Source organism: Ochotona princeps, chromosome 17 (genome assembly GCF_030435755.1).
Source record: "Ochotona princeps isolate mOchPri1 chromosome 17, mOchPri1.hap1, whole genome shotgun sequence".
In the NCBI taxonomy this organism is placed as follows: Eukaryota; Metazoa; Chordata; class Mammalia; order Lagomorpha; family Ochotonidae; genus Ochotona; species Ochotona princeps.
The window spans coordinates 9,178,941-9,197,934 of NC_080848.1; the positions used below are offsets into that span (position 1 = coordinate 9,178,941).

Consider the following 18,994-nt stretch of genomic DNA (forward strand, 5'->3'; position numbering starts at 1 on the left):
CTCCTTATTTCTGATTTAAACTGAAATATATCTAAACATCCTGTGCTGCCATTTGTTTGCCAATACATAAGATGGACTTTTCCCAAAAGGAAAAGGATCTTTTCTTGCTGGATTATAGCAAAATAAAAGGAATTGCAAGGAGGGTTTCCATTTGTTGGCTTACTCCCCAAATGGTGGCAACATCTGGGGTGGGGCTGGAGCTGGGCCAGGTTGGAGCCAGGAACACTAGGCCACATGTGGGCTACAGAAACTCAGATTCCTGGGCCACTACCCACTGCTTTCTAAGTATATTTGCAGAGATCTGGATTAGAAGCGAAGTAGTTTGGCCTTCAGCTGGCACCTTGATACCGGCTGTGGCTGTCCCAAGCAGTAGGGGCTAACTTGCTGTACCCGTCTATGCCCTCCAGTGTCAGAATACAGCATCCAACACATCTTGATTGTAAGCTTTTGCTCCTGTCTTATTCTTCCAGTGCCTCCATAATTGACTAATTGGACATACACCACGTCGATGAAATTATTTTTGGATTTTAAAAAATGAAACCAAGAGATAGGAGGATATGGAATCACATCTGTGCCTCACGGGAATAAGAGGTGAGACCTAGCCCTGGGCAGGCACTGTGTGACTTGGAACCCCCAGCTTTGGCCGTAGCCCGTGCAATCCTGTGGCTCTCCTTCCCCCACGTTCGCTGCGAGGCCCTAAAGCCACTTTAGCAATGCAGAAAACGCTTTAACGGGAAACAGCTGCGGAGACGCGGTGGGTGCTTTGCTGACTCTCCGGCTTTGAGGCGCAGCAGAGCACCTCCTTTCTCCTCGGCAGCACAGCAAGCCCAGTGAGGTTCAGAACGAGGGGGCTCTGAGGACAGCAGGGATGGAGCACAGAGCACACTGACTCTGTAGGCTATCCCTGGAGAATGGTGCTGTGACCACTGTATATCAGCAGCAGCAGGGTGTGAGGTGCGTATGTTTACCTCTCTACCATGAAAATCCACCAGAATAACCCACTGAGATAAGAACTATCTTGCTGACATCTGTCTTTAGATAAAATTACTAATGTCCCTGACACTGCGGTTCAAGTGTTATGTTCCCCTGCCACCCACATCCCCACCCCCCAGGGAGAAAACAGTTGCAAGGATTCAAACTCTCGTGGAGAATAAGATGTGGCCAAAATTCAATGTGATTCTATTCCTCAAACAGCTTAAGTCTTAGAGCGATGCATCATACCAGCTGTCCGGGAACAAATGCGTTCTGTTGGCTTGGGAACAAAAGAATTAGTCTAAATTTTGTAAATAAACTGTGGTTATTAAGATCACTCCAAACAAGCCAGAATAATAACCATTAAACATTAAAAGTCACTAAAAGTCTTTGAATTTCTTTTCTGATGCAATGATTATTCTTGTTTTCATAATGTGCTTTGGGAGAGAACAGCGTTTTGATTTGTTGGTACTTTTAAATAGATTTCACTTCAGACAAGTTAGCCAACAGCGGCTAGGACTATAAAGTTTTAAGATTCATTATGGAAAATAGAAATTAAAGGCTTGGGAATCTGTAGAAGACTGATTCCTCTTTTAAGCAATGGTTGTGATTATTGTTCTATTGATTTACTGTCTCCATAGCATCATCTTCTTCAAGGCTGCCCGTGACCCCACAGACTTGCTGATTACCCTGGTGATGACGCAGGTGGTTTAAAGGTGGGCAGTACTATCCAATGAGAACTTTACATATACGGACTTCTGGTTCTCTTAGTATCTATCCATCTTGCTCTCCAGCACACCACTGGGAACTGTGAGAGGCAAAGAAAGTCTTTGGAAATACAAACAGCAGTAACTGTACCAGAGTAACAGGCCCAAGAAGGGGCCTCCAAAGGTGCTGGCAGCACCTGAAAGTTCTGTGTCCTGAGGAGACCAAACGTTAGCCTTAGGACTCAGGAATCCAGGGAGCGGTCAGCAGAAAGCATGGTTCATTTGTACAGGAAATAAAGAATTCTTTGGATGTTTTTGGTGCTCTGGTCTTTTGAGGGCATCTTGTGAGATAGATTGTGATGAAAACTCTGCCCTGTTTTAGAGGTGAACAGAAAGCCGGCTGCATGGCAGGGTGCTGGCATCTTGCTTTGTCTTAGTTTTGTGTGGCCTGCGAACCCTGTTGATATGATCATGCCTGGCGAATAGCTGAGGGCCACAGAGAAGCCACCAGGAGATCTGGAGGATCATCGCAGATGAAGTGATCACCCAGATGAAAATGATACAAGAATATCTGATTATACATCAAGATAAGAATATGCTCATAGAATGTCTCTTGTAATGCATTTAGGAGGCCTGATACCAAGGGCCTTACCCAAGGTCGGTGGCGTCTGCGATTCTTCATGCTCGAACTCCTTTTGGCATGTGATGCTTTGACTCTGTTCTCCCCTCCCCCTCCTCCATCTCTCCTCTCCCGCTTGCCCTCCTCCTCCCCTGTCCCTTTTTCTTCCCATTAACCAGTGAGTACCACATGGGCCACACGCTGGGCTAATTGTGGATGCACAAGGATCACCATGGCATAGTCAGAGCTCAGCTCCCACCCATGGGAGTCTGATGATTTGACAACCTTTCCTGAAAGGCTACAGGAAGTGCTACAGGAGTTCAGATGGAGGAGGGATGGGGGGTGGGCAGGGCTGCACTGAGGATGAGGCCTGGGTCAGCAAGTCTTGACCGGGCAATTCCAATCAACAAGCGTGCATGGGCACCTGGAGATGACAGAGGCTTAAAGCTAGGCAAGAACTCTGTCCTGTCTGTTCCTTATTCCTTTTAAGTTCTCTTTGCATCCTTCCCTTCCTTTCTGCTTTTGTGGATGTGGTCCTGCCCCTGGGTCTGCCCAAGGCCCTTTTTCTTGTCAACATTATTTACTTGCTGCAGGACTCTGCTGCTTCCCCCTCAAGGTGTTTCTTGATCATGTTCACAGTTTTAGGGTTCCTTCTTTCTTAAAAAGATTTATCTTGGGCCCAGCGAGATGGCTCAGTGGCTAAATCCTCCCCTTGCATGCACCAGGCTCCCATATGGGTGCCAGTTCATGTCTACTTTCCACACAGCTCCTTGCATGTGGCCTGGGAAAGCAGTAGAGGACGACCCCGTCTTAGGACCCTGCACCTGCATGGGAGACCCAGAGGAAGCTCTGGCACCTGGCTTTGGACCAGCTCAGCTCCGTCCATCCGTCCATTGTGACCAGCTGGGGAGTGAGCGACTGGCTGGGAGATCTGTCTCTCCTCTCTGTAAATCTGCCTTTCCAGTGAAAATAAATAAATAAATCTATTTATTTGAAAAACACAGAGATAGAGGGAGAGACATAGAGAGTTTCCATCCTCCAGTTCACTTTCCAAACAGATGGGGCCAAACTAGAGGCCCAGAACTCCATCCACACCTCCCATGTGCTTGGCAGGAGGCCCAGTAGCTGGTCCATCCTCCACTGATTTCCCAGGCACATTAGCAGGAAGTTGTCTCGGACGTAGAGTGGCTGGGATCCAGACAAGCACTCCAAGGTGGGATGCTGGTGTTGCCAGTGGGCACGCATCTCACTGGGTCTCAACACCAGTTCCTAGGACTCTTTAGAAACTATGTATGTCTAGACAAGTGTCCTCTGCTTAACATCTCAGACGCAGCATCTAGAAGATGATAATATCAGTGTCTGCTGTATGCCAGCATACTAGAGCACAAACTTGGTAGTGTTTTCAACACATTTCTTTCATTTACCTTTAAAGTGTAGCATCTTTCCTTTAAACTAATCTCCATGTTAGCCTCTTCCTTCATGCTCTCTTTGACAACATCCAGCTCAAGCCTTCTGTATTTTACTTGTGACGTGGGCTTTAGTGCCGTATTTTCTAAATTGGTGTCCTTTTATCTCTTCCTCATCTTATCTGTTGCTGCCAGATTAATCTTTGTAAAGTATAACCTCAATCATGTAACACTTCCCAGCAAAGAAAAAAAAAAGCTCAATTGCTGACAACTGCCTTCTGACAAATGACTGAGCTTCTCAGCATTGCATCCAGATCGGCCACTGATTGTCCTCACACATTCCACAGTGTTTAGTAAGAAGGAGATCAAGAACAAAGGGATTTTTCTACTCTTTTTTTTTTAATGGATGAAATGAACGAAACTAGCCTTCTGATCTTGTTTTCCTCCTCACTGAAGTTGCCCTCTGGCCAAGATCTTACTCAATCTCTCCGCATACTTCTGAGCATGTTCTACTTCAAGTCTTCCCTCATTCTGTTCTCTGTCTAGAACGATCCAACTGTTAAGGTCCAACTCAGATGTCCCCTCCTCTACTACATCTGCATAAAATCGGAGAGTACTTGTCATATATGATCTTACTGTGATGTTGCCAAGCTCCCTTTGGGATGGTGTATTGCTAACGTCTTTTTTTTTTTTAAGATTTATTTATTTATTTTTATTACAAAGTCATATATACAGAGAGGAGAGACAGAGAGGAAGATCTTCTGTCCAATGATTCACTCCCCAAGTGAGCGCAATGGCCAGTGCTGTGCCGATATGAAGCCAGGAACCAGGAACCTCTTCCAGGTCTCCCACGCGGGTGCAGGGATCCCAAAGCTTTTGGGTCGTCCTCAACTGCTCTCCCAGGCCACAGTCAGGGAGCTGGACGGGAAGTGGAGCTGCCGGGATTAGAACCGGCGCCCATATGGGATCCCGGGGCATTCAAGGCGAGGACTTTAGCCGCTAGGCCATGCCGCCGGGCCTGTATTGCTAACATCTTACTAATTAGGAGCCACATCACAGAGAAGAGGTGCCTGTGCAAGACCATCATCCACACAGACAATGGTGGACTTAGAATGGGCAGTGCTCTCCCCATGGGTTCACATGCATCCTTGAAGCCACTCATGTGTCTTGGTGGTGGTCTCTGGGACAACCTCTGCCCACTCCTGACCCCTAAATGTGCATGACTATCACTAGATGCTCCTAAAGTCCATCGATGTGGAATTTAAAAAATACAAAGTTGATTGCTGCAAAGGTGAAAAGGAACCATTCAAATGTGATTGACTTTTTACTATTCATTTTAAAGCAATCTATGGATTATTTGTGCCTGCACAAGTCTACACTTTTAATGCTAGGACACATAGGATGAAGCTTAGGATGGTGAAAGCAGCTCGAAAGAACGTCCGTAGGGACAGCCCCAGCAGCCACGTGGGGTAGGGGTCTGTGGGCTTTGCAGAGAAGGCTGCAGGAAGCTGACCCTGCTCCCACCAGCCTCGGGAGGGCTGCTTGCTTCTAGCACCACAGCTTTTGACACAGCTCTAAGTCAGTGAGACCTGAATCTTGCCTGGGGGCAGTGGCTAAGGACCTTCCCCAGTCTTCTCTAAAGGGTTTGGAGAGCTGGGAATCAATCCTGGGGCTCCTGCAAACTCCTTGGGGACTGGAGTTGTAAGCTGCTCATCTTTGTTCTTGGGGCCGAAGTCTGTATAACAGGCTTGTCAATAGGATGAAGTGTCAAGTGAAAATGAGGAACTCTTGTGAAATGCTGAGCGTTGTAATCCACATCAGGATATTACTGAAATATTGCTTTTTTCCATTTTCCTGACAGCTTCACTTAAAGTCATCTTCTGGGGAACTCACTGACCAAGGTAATCAAAGCTATGCATGCCTTCCAAATTTCTGCTTTCAAGATTGAAGGGAGCCGGTCTGAAACGGTAACTTGGCTACATATGTACCAATAGTCACAATGTGTTAGGTTAGAAACTGCTAGTACTTAGCACCTTTGAGAGAAACATATGCTTTGTATTCTTTGTCCATGTGAAGAATACCAAACACACTTTCAGGCTTTTCCTTTTCTTGTCTGTAATTTATCAGGTCAAATGCTCTAGTCTCATTGTGAATAAAGAAACTCTGCTTAAAAGTGTATTTTAGGCTTACATATCATGTTTTGATCTATGTCCGAGCCCAAGTGACAGGTGGCATGTATTCACTTCCCATGATGTGTAACACAATGGGAAGTCATCTGGGACCAGTCAGGCCACACACTGTCCTCCGCTTGGGGCTGCCACCACTGTGACCCATGTTTGGCTAGCACATCCTTCCCTGATGACTCAGTTTCCTTGCACAACGAGAACATTTGATCAGAGTTCTAATCTGACCTTTGCTGTAATGAAGCATTCTTTCACAGATCTTATCTGGAATTAGGAATTATTAACTCCTGGAACGATAGAAATAATTCTTTTTTCACCTTTACCCTGTAACGTATTAACGAAACAGCATGATTTTGTAAAATTCATTGAGATGGAGGATTCATATTTTCTGACCCTTACGTGTGTGTTATGTCCTTTGTATGAAAAACAGCTCAGCCCCTTGTACTGACTGATGGACACACCATCTCTGCTGATCTGTGGGATGGGCGGCAGTGAGGAGGCAGCTGACGGTACCAAGGCAAGTGGTGGGCAGCGAGGGTACCACCCATCAAGACCTGAAGAGAAGCAGTTTTGTGCTTTTAATTAAAAACATAACTTTTTAAAATGCCTCATTCATTTTTTTTGTTTTTATAGAATCAAAACACAGGAATTTTTCTTAAATGGAAAACAGAAACAGTTTAAAATTTTTAAGCAAGTTAAAAAAGCAGCCTAGGAGATTGTACTTTGTAATTCTGCCAGTTTCAATTTTTGAGTCTTTATGCAACGAGTATCAGGATAATAATATTTAGTTGAGAAGAAAGAGTTCTGAACACCTGCTCTGCGCATGTCTCAGGGTTTGGTTGGCTGATGTGAGGTTAGCTGCTGTTGCTGTAACTGTGTTGATGGATGACAAAAAAGAAAAGCACAAAATAATCCCAACATTTTCGATTTCCTAAGAAAGTGCATATAGAAACAGATCCTAAGAAATGCTATGACAATAGTCCTAATCATTTTTGTATATTTCCTTTAGTGCCAGAAATGATTGAGTTAAACATAAATGAACAGTAGTTACATGAAATGATCATAATTTGCTGTGCAGTTTTGTTGAAACAACTGGCATTTTTTTCACCCTAGGTTCTGTGGAAAGAACCCAACATCTTATGGTTGCAAAGATTATGAAATAGTCAGCTTTACCCATGGGTATTTCCTGACATTTCTTTGGTAAACTGTACCCTAATAGAAGATATCAGAAATTAGTGCAAGAAATATTCTAAAAAGCTATTGTCACTGCAAAGATGAAAGGCAACTTTGATGATCAAAAAGAAGCCAATAAAAAAAAAAACCTGAAAATAGTTCCTGAATCCTTCCCTATTGTTCATTTGGGATTTCTTAATTTGCCTACTCTCATATATTAAGGAATTTTTTTGTGCTCGCTTCGGCAGCACATACACTAAAATTGGAACGATTTTTTTGTGTGAAGTTTTGCCATGAATTAAAGTGATGTCAACAGAGTTTTACCTTAAGTCATATTTTACCACATACTGGAGAAACCTCAGTCCTGCAGAGAGCACCATTTTCAGTTATCAGAAATTTGTCTTTTTTCCTTCTTTTAGTTACGGATGTCCTTGGCCAGGGCTGGGACTCGGCTGACTTTCAGCAAGGCTCACACCTGTCCCGATGGGCGTGCACTGCAGCCTGCCGCATCTGACCAGGCACCTTCATCTGCGACCAAACCTGTTCTGCCTTTGTTTCCTCTGCCCCCGGAAGGGCAATGGCGTTTGCTACTGGACCAGACATTTGCAACAGTATGCTCATTTCCTGCTTTGCTGCTAGCTCGCTCTCTCTCTTTTTAAAACTAGAACTATAATCTAAAAATTGGCATAGGATTCAGATAAATTTGGGTGTGGGTTGACCTCTGTTTACAGGCTGTGTGATCTTGAATGAGTTACTTTTCTGAGTTTTAGTGTGCCATCTATAATACATTGATGATATCGACTTTCCAAGGCTATTTATATGTAAGGATTATGTAAGGATTAAGCATGCATCAATACCTATGGCAGGTTCTGAACCTAATGGAAGTTGTAGTGCTTAGAAGAATGGTGGGAATGTTATACCAACAGCTGAGGATAATGCATTCATAAAAGGTTTCAATAAGATTCATAGTGTCTATTGATACACTGTTGACTGTTTACTGGAAATTGTCAAAAGTACCACTCAATCTAATTCACTATAACCAGAAGTGTTACATGAAAATAATTCTGTCATTTCAAAATAGGTCATTAGCTATTGTCATAGCCATATTATTCTGATTTACATTACATTAATTTCATTAACAGAACAGAAAGAGGTGAAAATTTAGATTCAAAAGAAAACACAATTTACGCTTCTAAGTAAGAGAGGGCCCTTAATTTGAACTGATGACAAAGCAGCTGCTGCGTGGCTGCGTACCCACCATCCACTTCTCTTCTCTGATTCATCGGCCTCCCTTTCCTGATTCCAGCAGGTGGACCCTGCTTGGTTTAGGTTACTTTTGGTCATCTCGCTCCTCTCTTCCCAATGATACCTGAAGGGAGGTGGTGTTGGGCTTCTGGGCAGTATCCCTGCTCCTCAGAGGAGATCCTAGAAACCATGGCATCACCCTGTCTGCATGTGGATCTCTGCAGGCTGCCTGGTGCTGCGATGGGCATTCGGGTCACTTTGAGAATGATACTAGCACAGGAGGGAGAGCCAAGGCTGCCAGACGCCCGGTAGAACCAGAGCCTGTCCTATCTAGAGCCTTCTTATTCTGTGAGATAATAAATTATTTTATTCTCTGTGCCAGCCATGGGTGGGGTATTCTGTTACATGCAACCAAAAGATCCCAGATGAAAAGGGTAATGATGTGTGAGCCCCTTGATCTAGACATAGTAAACAACCAAACAAAAAAGTAGGAAAGGACCATGTACCTGTTCCTGGGACTCCAACTCTCTTTGTTGTAATTTTTTCTCCACACATCGCACCTGATTAGAACGGTTTTCTAGTTCATCTTGTAAAACCTAAAACAGTATAAAAATAAACACAACAATATAAAAAATTAGCATGTTTGATAAAAAAGTTTTACCACATGAATTGGCATCAAGAAAGTCTTAGATCTCTGGTTTATTGCTGTTGTTCCAAAGACTTCAAGCAAATAAAACCAGACTTCTGTGTGTCAGGCCCAGATGTTTTTCGCTTTAAGAATACCTAGTTAAAAAATTCCAAACTTATAAAACAGACAAATTAGCAGATGTCAATTCATGTTATAAAAATGTCTCTTAAGTTCCCAGCATAGAACCACAAGCATGCAATAAAGTGTAAAGCTATTGCCAACTAAAATAGTTCTATTAGTACAATTGCTAGGTACATTTTACATTCTAAAAAATGTTGTGAAACACAAGAATTGAAATATCTGACCAACATGAAGTTCTTCAGAATGACAGGAAGGTAGTTTTGAGTGAACTATAGCGACCTTAAGGGATTTCTCTATTCAGTCAGGATGGTGTGAAATTTGAGGAATCTGTAAGAAATGGGGATAGAGATGAACTCTCCAGCTGCCAAGGAGCTGCTGAAAATATAATTTTTGGGTTAATGTAGGAAACTTAAAGACCACCAAGATAAATTATCAGCATTGCATCAAGTACTATGCTACATGGAGAGGTGATCCAGAAAACCAGGGCCAATCAAAGGATTCAGTGTAACTGCAGAAATAATACATGGACAGTTCTAGTGAGAAGAATATAGAGGATGTTACCAGCAAAGATACCAAATAAATGCCCAAATAAAATTCATTTGGTCAGTAATAGTGAGTTCCTGCTATATGTCACAGACCAAAGTAAGCATTCTAGGTATAATACTGAGAGAAAACACACAAACATTTCCCAAATTCATGCTGTGTACTTTATAGTAGGTGGGTGGTAATAAACATAAAACATAAAACATATTGGTGATAAGTACAGAAGGCGAGAGCAGGGTGGGGCAGCATCCTAGGAGGGGTGGGGAGCGCTTGTAGCTTTTAGCACATGGTCCCAGAAGGCCATGAGACAGAGCAAGTCACATAGAGTCTACCAAGCAGTGACCTGGCCTGTGTGAAGTCCTCAATTCAGAACTCAGAATTCAGAACTCAGAACTCAGAATTCAGAACTCAGAACTCAAAATTCAGAACTCAGAATTCAGAATTCAGAACTCATCCAGCTTGTGCTGTGCCTTGCGAAGCAACAGAAAGCCTTGGTGTGTGGTGCTAATGTTGGTACTATTAGTAGAAGCAGGAGACACATTTGGCTGAGTGGACCGTGTTGGTTAACCAGCACCATAATTGGTGCAGTAGCATCATTTTTTTGTGCTAGAGAGGACATACTTGAGGCTTAGGGAGGCAAACAGCTTGTTCAACCCAGGTGGGTACCGGACTGGTATTTCAACACGTCTTTAACTTCAAAGTCTATATGCTTGTACTACTCCATGCTGCCTCTTTCTCACTCTGTATCTATTTTCTCTTTCCTTTAGCTTAGGGGAGGAAAGTGTGTGATCTCCTTGACCTATTCCAAGAGTTAGGGATGACTCCACATGACTTGTACAAACCCTTTGTTTAAGAGGATTAATTTACCGCGTCGGTGTGAGTTGGCACTTCAGGGCTCTCTCCTCTTCATTTTTGCAAGCCTAGTGCCAACTCGGTACCTGGCACACAGGCGACACTGAATTCATGTTGGTGGCAGGAACTCATCTATATCTGAACTCTCCCTGAAGACATTTATGATTCTCATCAGATTTCCCAGCATCATACTTGACAAGTGAGCACATTGCTACTGTAACTGCTGGTTCATTCCCTGAATGTTTACAACATCTGGAGCTGAGCCAGGCCACAGCCAGGAACTTAATTTGGGTCTTTCATATGGAGGCCAAGAGCCAGCTATGTGAGCCATCCTCCTCTGCTGGGTCTCAGTGTGCCTGTTAGTAGGGAGCTGGATTAAGGTGTAGGGCCTGCACTTGAACCCAAGCCCTCTGTTACGGGATGTGGGTGTCCCACTGCACCAAATGCCTACTCCCCAACTGTCCTTCATCTGGCACCTTTAAAGGTATTATAATATACAAATGCACATCCCAAGCATCTCTATCACACATATAAACACAGCTATTATTTTTATCATACTAAATTGTCTGGTCTCTGCCGCAACTGGCTTGTCTCTTCCCCCTCACCAGCGGATCTGAGAGTGCGCATGCTCCATGCTCCGTGCCTAGACTTCATTTTCTCAGCACCCATTACACCTCATTCCTTCTCCCCCGATGCTCTTCACTCAATTTTCACCAAGTCATTCATTTGTCACCTTCCAAATGCCCAAGCCAGAGCTGTTTCTGCCACCCCCCTAATTTCCACAGCAGCATTTGGCTCTATTCATGCCCAGAATTTTGAGGTCATAATCTTATGTAGAGAAGTCAAGGGGTTAGGAAATGAGGCTTCTGCAAAAGTCAAGGCCAAGTAAAATGAGGCCCTGAAGGAGGTCAGTCAATGTGGAGAAGGAGGTGCTGAGACAAAGAGTCCATAAGGTTTCGACACTGAGAACCAGAAAGCAGGGAGAAGGCAAGCCAGCATCAGTGATAGTGTGAGGTTAAGGTGCTGGTGGGCCTCCAAGGGGGGCCCTACTGTCGGAGTCTGGGTGTTTGTGTCCCCCAGAGCTCCGATGTTGAAATCCTACCCTCAAGGTGATGGTATCAGGTAAGGGAAGGCAGGGTGGTCAGGAAGGGAATTGGTGTCCTTAGCAAAGAGCCCTGAAAGAGGCCCTACCCCTTCCATGTGAGGAAATAGCTCGGCCATCTATGAATAAGGAAGCAGGTCCTCCCCTGACACCAAATCCGCTCGTGACCGGATCTTGGATGATGTTGGGGCTGCTGAGGGTTCAGAGGGGAGTACCGGGGGAGCACTGCTTGGGGGAGCACTGCTTGCAGGAGGGTTCAGGGAGCACAGAGAAACAGGATCAGATCGGATCCTTTCTCCAAATTTCCCACAGTGAAGACACTAGTAGGCCTACTATATTTTATCACAGTTATCAAAATAGAATTCAAATTACATTCTGCTTCTCCAAAAGGCAGCACTTTAAAAATCTGCTCAGGGCTTATCTGATGATACAAAACAGTCTTTCCAAGGTTAATCAGAGAAATCAGTTATATCTGGAAATTACTTTTATTATCTACTAAAAATCAGTTCCAAATATTGAAAAGTAATCAAATATTCCACTTTAAAAAAGAGTTACCAAATCGTACTTTATGAAAGCAGGACAGTCTACACAGGCACGCTCTCTGGTTTTCTAGTTTTAAAAAATTATTAGGTTAATTAGAGTCAACCTCAGAATCTGACACAAGGACTATGTGAGGATGACCAAAATTACTCAGCAAGTCTAAGTGGGAACTTTCTTTTTAAATTGCAGTTTCTTTACTCAGAAGTCTTTAAATTTGCCATCTAACACACAAAAACACATACACAACCTTTAGCTCTTTTTTTTTTTTTGAGAAAAGGCCAAGATAACTAAAGAATGCAGTGCGCAACACTGAGTCAAAATATAAAACAAAATCCAACTGGAACAGTAAAACTGTTGGGCACAATGAATCCCCATGTCTCTTCTTTGCTGCGTGAAAGTGCATCACTGTTGACAAGACATCGCTCCTCCCAAGGAAGCCCTCCTTGACACGCTGCCTGAGTTGGCTGTGCTGCAGGAAGCCGGGCCGTCCCGGAGTCTGAGTGCTTTGTGTAGCTCAGGAACAAACAGCAAGACTTTCCACAAGAAAACTGTAAATGACTTAATGAGTTTTACAAGACAATGAGGGTAGGCCACAGTCTTTACAAGGGAGAGGGTTATAGGATAGTGGATTTTTTTTTTGTTCTTTAAATTATTAAAACAATTAGAGCGAATTAAAGTGTAAAAGAGTTTCCATGTTAATGAGCTCTTCAGGGTGAGGACAAGAACTTGTTGCTAATGTGTCCTTTGGATGATACCTGTGACAGTTCTAGTGATTTTTTTTTTTGAGGAAAAAAGAATTAATGCTATTTTCATATAATTTATAGACATCATTCAACCCAAGCTACTCCTTAACTTGTGGGGCCATGCATTGAGGGACTGTATGTGGATTTTTTTGGTTTTGTTTTGAAATCACAGTTTTTCTCTTCTTATTTTCAATCATACAAGTACTTTTAATACAGAAGTGGAAGAGAAGTTGTTTTCAATGATACAGTAGTTAAAAAGTTATTTATTGAGGAAACCTTCATTGGAAGAATACATTATTATGAAGACAAAAATGAAAAAGATGGGATCCAAATGCTCCCAAGTGAATGAGACAGGACCATAGTGTCCCGGCAAGGCCAGAGGTAAAGATGGCTGGCTGGCTGTTTTTGGCTGACCTCCTGGCCAGTTTCCATCGTGTCCCTGAGAGCCAGGTCTTCTCCATCCCCCTTTCCAAGAGGCATGCCCACGGGTCCTCAGCTCACATGCAGAACCTCTTAACGCCAGATCTCCCAGGGACATGCTTCCAAATCTTACTTTCCTGTCTTGCTTACATCCACACGTACGGGATATTTGGAAGCGTCCACTTGCAGACCCAAACAGGGTCTCATCGCCAGTCTGAAAACCCCATCTCCCCGCCCTAGTTCTGGAAGCACCACGCAGCACAATGACACCCTGCCCCGGAGGCTCTTCCTCAGACACATGGTGCGTCAAGCCACTTGCAGAGTTGTGCCCAGCCTCCCTTTCATAGAGCATTCAGACTGGCTCTCACTGACATGAAATGGAATGCTTTTGACACTAATATTCTGCTTCTTTCTGTGTTGCCAAGTTTTGGCAAAACACTCTTGCCTGGCCTTTTCACACGACATCCTAGGGCCCTAGGGGGCACATATTTCTGGGCACCCCCTACATGGAAGAGCAGAGGGTTGAGGAATCCTCTTGGCTTCTGTCCCACGCATTTACCCACAAGTCCTCTGGGAAAGCTGGAGTCTTCAATGCTACAGTGGTCTGTTCTCTGAAAGGACTGGATGAAGCCATATGTAAGTAAGAAGAGTGTGGGGTGAAGTCTTGCCCTACATAAACATAAAACTGGTGTTGCAAAGCCGTGGTTTCTGAGGGCTTTGGCTAATGTCTGTGGCCTTGAAACAAGACAGTGGATGAGACTGTGCAGGGGGAAATGCAAAGGAGACCTCTTATCTGTAATAATTCTGTTTGGCTGAGGAGTCAAACAAGAACAACAGATGCTGGAGAGGCTGCCAGAGAAAGAAGGCACCCTGGCCAGCCACTGGGGACTGCGGAGGCACGGTGAGGGGCGGATGGCAGTTCAGCACACTCTCCTCCAGGCTTCTGTATACGTTTGAAAGTTCCCATACGAAATGGTAAGAACATTTCCCACTTACAGAAATGAAATCCCCGTAGGCTTTCATGAAACTTGAATTGAGCACCTTACTTCAGAGAAAACAGATGATTCATTCATCACTTGACAGGTGGGAGGGATGGAGGAGGCGTGTCCGTGCACATTCTGGGCGTGAGGGAAGCGAGCAGGCAGTGGGATGTTCTCATTTTGACTGAAGACACTGGAAAGGGAGGGTTCTTTATCCCTTTACTGAGGTCTAATTTATATGTGGTAAAATTCAGGATTTTTTTCATGGAAATGGCCTATATTCCATTGAATGCATGTAAGATGATTTTAAAATGTATGTCATAAAATTCCTGCTAAGATCGTCAAATCTTGACATAAAGCTATCATCTTCCACCGAGGGGTGGATCCAACACACAGAAATAACACCGAATCTGTAACTACCATAAGGGGAAACCAATTATAAAGGCAGTTAGGAAGACTCTCATTTAAATTGTAATCGCCCTTTTAACAATGCCTGAATTTTTTCAGTAGCATCATTTTAATTCTGTCCATAAATGGTAGTGATAACATTTTTGATGAGTACGCTTCCTTGGATGTGAACTGAAACAGAAATGGAGAATGTTTTCTTTTTCTTTTTGTTACGGCCAACTGAAAGCTAAGATAAAATGCAAATAGAAGCAACAAAATCTAACTCTATTTTAAACGTCAGATTTCTAAACATTTTTAAGATTTGTTTTTATTTTCAGGCCCGGCACGGTAGCCTAGCAGCTAAAAGTCCTCGCTTGAATGCACCAGGATCCCATATGAGTGCCGGTTCTAATCCTGACAACTCCACTTTCCATCCAGCTCCCTGCTTGTGGCCTGGGAAAGCAGTTGAGGACGGCCCAAAGCCTTGGGACCCTGTACCCGCGTGGGAGACCTGGAGGAGGCTCCTGGCTCCCGGCTTTGGATCGGCGCAGCACCGGCCGTTGTGCTCACTTGGGGAGTGAATCATTGGACGGAAGATCATCCTCTCTGTCTCCCCTCCTCTCTGTATATCTGACTTCGTAATAAAAATAAATAAATCTTTCAAAAAAGATTTATTTTTATTTTCATTTGAAAGGCAGAGTTACAGAGAGAAGGGGAGAGAGAGAGCGCTCCCATTCACTGGTTCACTCCTGAAATGGTCGCAGTAGCCAGAACTGAGTCAGTCCAGAGCCAGGAGCCTCCTCCTCTGGGTCTCCCATGTGCAAGCCGGAGCCCAAAGACTTCTGCTGCTCTCATAGGCCATACATAAGTAGAATAGCCGGGATGTGAACCAGTGCCCAAATGGCATGCCAGCACTGCAAACAGAAGCTTAGCCTACTACACTACAGCACTGGCCCCAGATACATAAACTTAAAACACAAAAATTTAGAAGATATGAAAAGAGCAAGAAGACCAAGTTCTTTCATCTACATAAGGAGACATAAACCTAGGGCTACCAAAGATGACATAATGTCAAAAGTGGGATATTTTTGCTGGGTGGTCCCATTGGTTATTTATGAAGGTCAGTGTGGCTCTGGTTTTATTATTATTGCTTTTAAAAAGAACATGTCTATGAACAAAAGTAATATACTTTATAGACTGAAATACCACTTAAGATTTGTTTCAAAGCGCTTTTCTCTCATTCAGACCTACCTAGGAGGCATAACTAAACCATAGAAAGCTAGGTAAAGGACTCTACAGTAAAGCAGCATGTGTCCGTAGCCCGGATCGAATAACCACAGCTGTACCTATTGCATAGCCCACTCGTGCATTTCACAACACAGCAGTGTGAGCTTTTATCCCTTAAAGCTCAAACTCAGGTTTTTAAACTTCTCTCACATTTCAAGAAACACATTTTTTAAACCCTTCATACTTCAATCTCTTTTGTGATATTGATGTAAAGAGAAGGATATCTTGGTAGTTTCTAACCAATACATGTGTTATTTTTCACTTATGGCAAAAGTCTTGCAGGTGAACACTTCTCAGTTATTGCAACCCAACACGCCCATCAGAAGCTGCACTGATGGGCGGCCATGGCTATAGGACCTTCTAGGCTACAGGTTCGATATGCCAGGCAAAAAGATTGTGGCCATTACAAAGAACAAGAATAATGTGTTCACCAAAGAATAAGAAAGTTTTCACTTTTTCTTTTGCTCTCCTATTTTCAGTCCTTTAAAATTCCTAAGAGACTTCTTTTAAAAAGCCTTTAGACCGTACTTTTTAAAAGTTCATGTTTCCTGGTCTTCACAGAGGTCCCAGAAAAAGAACTCAGGCTATTTCCAGACTCTGATGATCTAAGGAAGCAGGAATCTCCTAACACACCTCATTAATGTCTCCCCGATCACCCAGAAAACCGCCCTGACAGGGCCCACATCTCTTCTTCAAGGAGCCAGCCTATTTCTACTGAGGAAATTGAAAGAACGTTCCTCGCCCTCTGTCACTTAAGCTTTACTTGTGAACAAGCTCCCATCTTGGGTGGTAGAAATCTAGGATCAAGTTCAACCACCACATCTATAACCTTCAGAACCATAGAGGAATTTCCTTGTCTGGCGGTGTGATAACCACGCACACTCGAATTCTGACTCTGTGGAACATGAGTAAATCTGTTAGGTCACCACTGACCAGCACTCTACCCCTCAAGACTTAGGGAGGACCCCCCACTCATTCTTTTACATTTCCATGTTCCCACAAGGGAAACCCTTTAAGGCTGTAGTTCCAGTTCCTCTCCAACAAATCATGAGTTTTTCCTCCATTAAAACTCAAGACTCATGTCTTCCATGAAACATTTCAAATCAGGATTAAACTCGTATTTCTCACTAAAGCATTATGTCCCCTATAGGAGAACGTATTTACATATCTCTTTGTAAATATCTCTTTGTATTAAGAGTTCATTGAATCTTTTTTTTTCTCACTTTCAAGTGAGAAAAGCTGAAGGCAACAGCTCCTCACTCTGTATTTTTAAGGTGAGTTTTGAAATGCTTGATAAGGTGTTATTTACAGTATGTAATCACATCTTTATGAGAAACATCAATTATACAAAGATCAAGCTCCCTCTCCAAGTGGATATTATCCCTAAAACTGAGAATATTCTTCCTTCCTCGGGGTGAATTTCCTCTTATTCTGATGTTAGATCAAAAGAGCTGAATTTTACCTGACCTGCTCCCTGTGGTGCGAGTGGGATGTCCATCCCTGTTTTCTCAGTTTGCACTACCCCCAGCATCCTCTTCTAGATTTGAAGGGACATACAGTGACAATCTCGCCCTTTGCTGAGTTCTTCTACTGTCTTCCCTGATGGGCTATCAAAACCTCCTGCTTCAGAAGTGGGGCTCTGGGTTTCTCTTGTGCTGTCCGGGGAGGGACAAGATAGCCACACAGCCCCTGCAGCCCAGATCCTCTTTTAGTCCCAGGACGGCCATGGATCTAGCCTTTTGGCTTCAGATGACCACATTTCTCAAGTGTTTTACTCAAATTTTTTCCCTTTGGCTAACTCCATTCTTCTCTGTAGACCAATTTTGGTTTCTTTTATTTCCTTCCTCCTTCCTCCTTCCCTTCCTTCCTTCCTTCTTTCAAAAAGACTTATTTATTTTATTGGAAAGGCAGATTTACAGAGAGGAGACAGAGAAAGATCTTTCATCCACTGCTTCAAATGGCCGCAATGGCTGGAACTGAGCCAATCCAGTGCCAGGAGCCAGGAGTCTCCTCTGGGTCTCCCATGTGGGTGCAGGGTCCCAAAGCTTTGGGTCATCTTCTACTGCTTTCCCAGGTCAGAATCAGGGAGCTAGATGGGAAGTGGAGAAGCTGGGACACAAACTGGCATCCATATGGGATCCCAGCACATGCAAGGTGAGGGTTTAGCCACTGACCCATTGCGCCAGGCCCCTAGTTTTGGTTTTTGATACTTTTGGAAATTTGTCCTCTGTAAGGTCAGCAACAATTCTTTCACTGGCCAATCCTGTGGCATTTTTACATCGTCATTGTCCTGGATCTCCCTGCTGCTTTGGACAGTGGACCCCTTCCGTCCAGTAATCCCCCTTTCTTTCATGCTTCAGATTGCTGGTTCTCTCTCCCGCTGCCCACCTGCCCTTTCTGCCCCTCCTCCTCTTCTTCCCCTTCTATTGTGGACTACTTCCCAAACCTTGTGGTGTTTCCTCTGAATAAGTCTGTAAATTGAAAAAAAAAAAACTATTAAGAATATTTTTACAACCTGGCAGTATAGTATATGACAGGCACTGTGCTGAACATTGGTCTCAAAATCCACCTAACTTGATGTGTTTGGCAAATTTACAAATAATTGTAATACCGCAAGAACAGTGCCACCAAGCACGGAGACTCTGCACAGGGGAAAGCAAAGCTGCTTGGAGAAGATTTTGACAGAGAAAACTTCACCGTGAATGTAACGTGTGTGCTGGAGGATGTCTGCGAGGAGGAAGGATGGGCCGTGCAGTCTCAGAAGAAAAACACGGACTGGCAAGGTGTGCTAGCTACACAAGCTGACAACGCCAACAGGGGAAAGGCTGCCTGGGGCTACAGAAGGGTCCCTATAGCCTAGAGGACGACCGATTTTATCCTGTAGTCATGGGAATCTCAAAGTGCCCCGAGATGATCAGATCTGCAATACAAGGTGGCAATGTGGATAATGTGGTAGCTGCAAATAGAGTCTTGACAAGACACATGGGTGACTCCATGGGAGACAACAGAGCAAGGGATCTGTGTATATCCACCCCTCCCCCTGAATATCGTGAAGAAACCAGGCCT

General features: G+C 43.9%; 1 protein-coding gene across 4 annotated transcripts in view; it reads right to left on the bottom strand.

The window, feature by feature from the left end:
- The window catches only part of CEP112 (centrosomal protein 112), a 378,610-nt gene that overhangs the window by 28,534 nt on the left and 331,082 nt on the right, over nucleotides 1-18,994 (bottom strand). For 3 of the 4 annotated variants that reach the window (XM_058675350.1, XM_058675351.1, XM_036496219.2), the window contains one exon: nucleotides 8,812-8,901. In XM_058675350.1, coding sequence (XP_058531333.1) covers nucleotides 8,812-8,901 — 90 coding nt within the window. Of the gene's footprint in view, nucleotides 1-1,423; nucleotides 1,781-8,811; nucleotides 8,902-18,994 lie in introns of those variants that run through there. The other variant, XM_058675352.1, reaches the window with a different exon arrangement.